General features: G+C 37.0%; 1 protein-coding gene across 1 annotated transcript; it reads right to left on the bottom strand.

The window, feature by feature from the left end:
* Window positions 1-508: 508 nt before the first annotated feature.
* Window positions 509-1,549, bottom strand: LOC115819355 (trace amine-associated receptor 13c-like). Its single transcript, XM_030782917.1, has one exon. It carries the CDS (start codon window positions 1,547-1,549, stop codon window positions 509-511), a length of 1,041 nt encoding a protein of 346 aa, XP_030638777.1.
* Between the last annotated feature and the right edge of the window lie 844 nt (window positions 1,550-2,393).

Genomic DNA, 2,393 nt, shown 5'->3' with positions numbered 1-2,393 from the left:
TGTATCAATGGTTGTGCAAATGTTTTATATTCAAAAGATTACAGTTGTTTGGCGAATAAAAAGTCAAATACATAAACCACAAAACTAATTTTAGTTGTTTTATATGAGAGCACCTAGAATGTCATTATGCTGTAGAATATACAGAACATTTTTGACTGAACCACAGATGGTTAAACAGAGACAGAAAATAGAAACGTTAATTTCCTGATTCTTCATGCTGGGTGCTATTTCCCCCTTCACAGTTCTGCATTAATTTTTAACAGTCTCTTTCCTTTTCTTTCTTTTTTCTTCACATTATATCTCTCAATTTTTCCTGTTCGCGATTTGTAAATGTATGTGTTTTTAAATACTGAAAAAAAATGCTCTTTCATACTATGTGGAAAAAGTGCCATATTATGAAAAATGTTATTCTGCATAGTCTTACTTTCACATGCATGACAGATTTGTTTGAACTGTATGAAGGCCATTTGTGACATACAGAGGGAGGGAAGTAAAAACTGGTGAAAAGTTAAGGGGTAAAGACATTTATATCACAGGAATGTGTCTGAAATATCTTTAATGAAACAATTAGATAAATCGATTTTCTGAACCATGGATAAAAAAGTGCATATATGATAGGGTTTATTGTAGAATTAAAGTAGCCCAGCCACACAAACACTTCAAAGAAAATGTTTGGGGTTGCAAAATCCGTATAAGGATCAACCAGACAGTTAATAAAGAAAGGCATCCAGCAGAAGATAAATGCACCCACAACAATGCCTAATGTTTTTGCAGCCTTGCGCTCAGAACTCTGAGAAATTTGATTTCTGTTTTCCTTGTTGCAATTTCTGTGGTTGAGGCCTGCTTCACCAATCTTCTTAGCGTGTTTTTTTGCGACTAAAAATATTTTTGCATATAATCCAGCCATGACAGAGCATGGTAGGAGAAAATCTATCAGCGTGTCTAGTGCTCCCCACAATGCATTAAATAACAAATTACAACTCCCGAAGCAATATATTGATTCAATAAACTCGTCTAGTCCAGCTATATTTGCTTTAGAATACAAAAGTCCATAAGAATAGATTGCAGCAACACCCCAACTCAAAGCAATCATGAGCCATGCCACGGGTATAGTTATCCTGGTTGGGTAATGTAGCGGATTACAAACAGCTTGGTATCGATCTATAGCTATACAAATCAGGTGGAATATGGACACAGATGTAAGGAACATGTCAAAACTGGAGTGCAACAAACAGAAAGCATCACCATAGTACCAGCATCCTTCAACAGACCTTACAATGCTAAACGGCATGACAAACGCTCCCAGCAGCATATCCGCAAGTGCCAGAGACATCACAAGCATGTTGGTTGGTGTGTGCAACTGTCTGAAATGCGCTATGGACACAATGACTGCCAAGTTACCAAGTATGGTGACCACCATGCTTACAACCAATAAAATATACAAGATGATCTGAGCTCCTTTACTGTAGGTCCCCTTCACACAAGAGTCATTCGCTGCTGGATAGCAAAACTGGCTTGAATCAGCTCCTTTGAAGGCTGACAAATTCATTGCATCCATAGCGCCTTTGTGTTTTATCCCTGGTTCCAAATGAAAATGGAAATCAACAAAGAGACTTTTTAATGGGTCATTGCCCTTGGAATGTTCTTACTGTAGTGGGCTCAAATCGAATGAAGGGCGATACTTATATTCCTTATTCAGCTCAGCTGTAATCCCCACTGAGATAGTTCTCCAATGGCAGATAATCAAACAGCATAGGAAAAACACACTAATTTGAAAGGAAAAAAGAAGGTGACAATGAAAGAAAGATGACAACACAACAGCAGATAATGGCAAACCATGTATTTACATTCAGTCGAACAATAGATAAGACAAGGAAATTTGGTTCCACTCCATACTACATTTAAATGCAAAGCTTAACTGAAAGAGGTTGCAGTTGGAAACATATCAAATACAATTATACGATGCACATAAGTCTGCGAATGCTAACAAGCATGAGGACAATTGTTGCTTTAATTAGGGATTAAACAGGAAGCACTGGGTTGTATAGTGACTACTATCAAATGATGTAATGATCATCTTAGTCTTAAACAGCAGGTAGTCACACAATGAAACAATCTGAAGATCCAATACAGTGCAAGAACTAGCTTTCTGCTGTTTTTTAGCGGGCTAAATAAGATTTATTTATGTTCCTCTTAGATCATCATGCTCATTATTCACAATCATTATTATTTACATTGTAAGAAAATGAACTGGCTGGGCAGAATCAGTATTTTAACATGTCTGTTCTAGTGTTGTTTGTGATTCTGTTTTTGAATAGTGAGTAGGGTTGCCACCCGTCCTGTATTGGAAAATAAAATGCTGCGTCCCGTATTGAATCAATAAGGGACGCGAT

The sequence above is a fragment of the Chanos chanos genome, chromosome 8, assembly GCF_902362185.1.
Source record: "Chanos chanos chromosome 8, fChaCha1.1, whole genome shotgun sequence".
Classification (NCBI taxonomy): Eukaryota; Metazoa; Chordata; class Actinopteri; order Gonorynchiformes; family Chanidae; genus Chanos; species Chanos chanos.
The sequence above is the reverse complement of the archived record's forward strand: the minus strand, read 5'-3'. Positions and strand labels throughout refer to the sequence as shown.

Bases quoted from the DNA above. Each gene is read 5' to 3' on its own strand.
- LOC115819355 (XM_030782917.1), bottom strand. From the start codon at position 1,549: ATGAATTTGTCAGCCTTCAAAGGAGCTGATTCAAGCCAGTTTTGCTAT.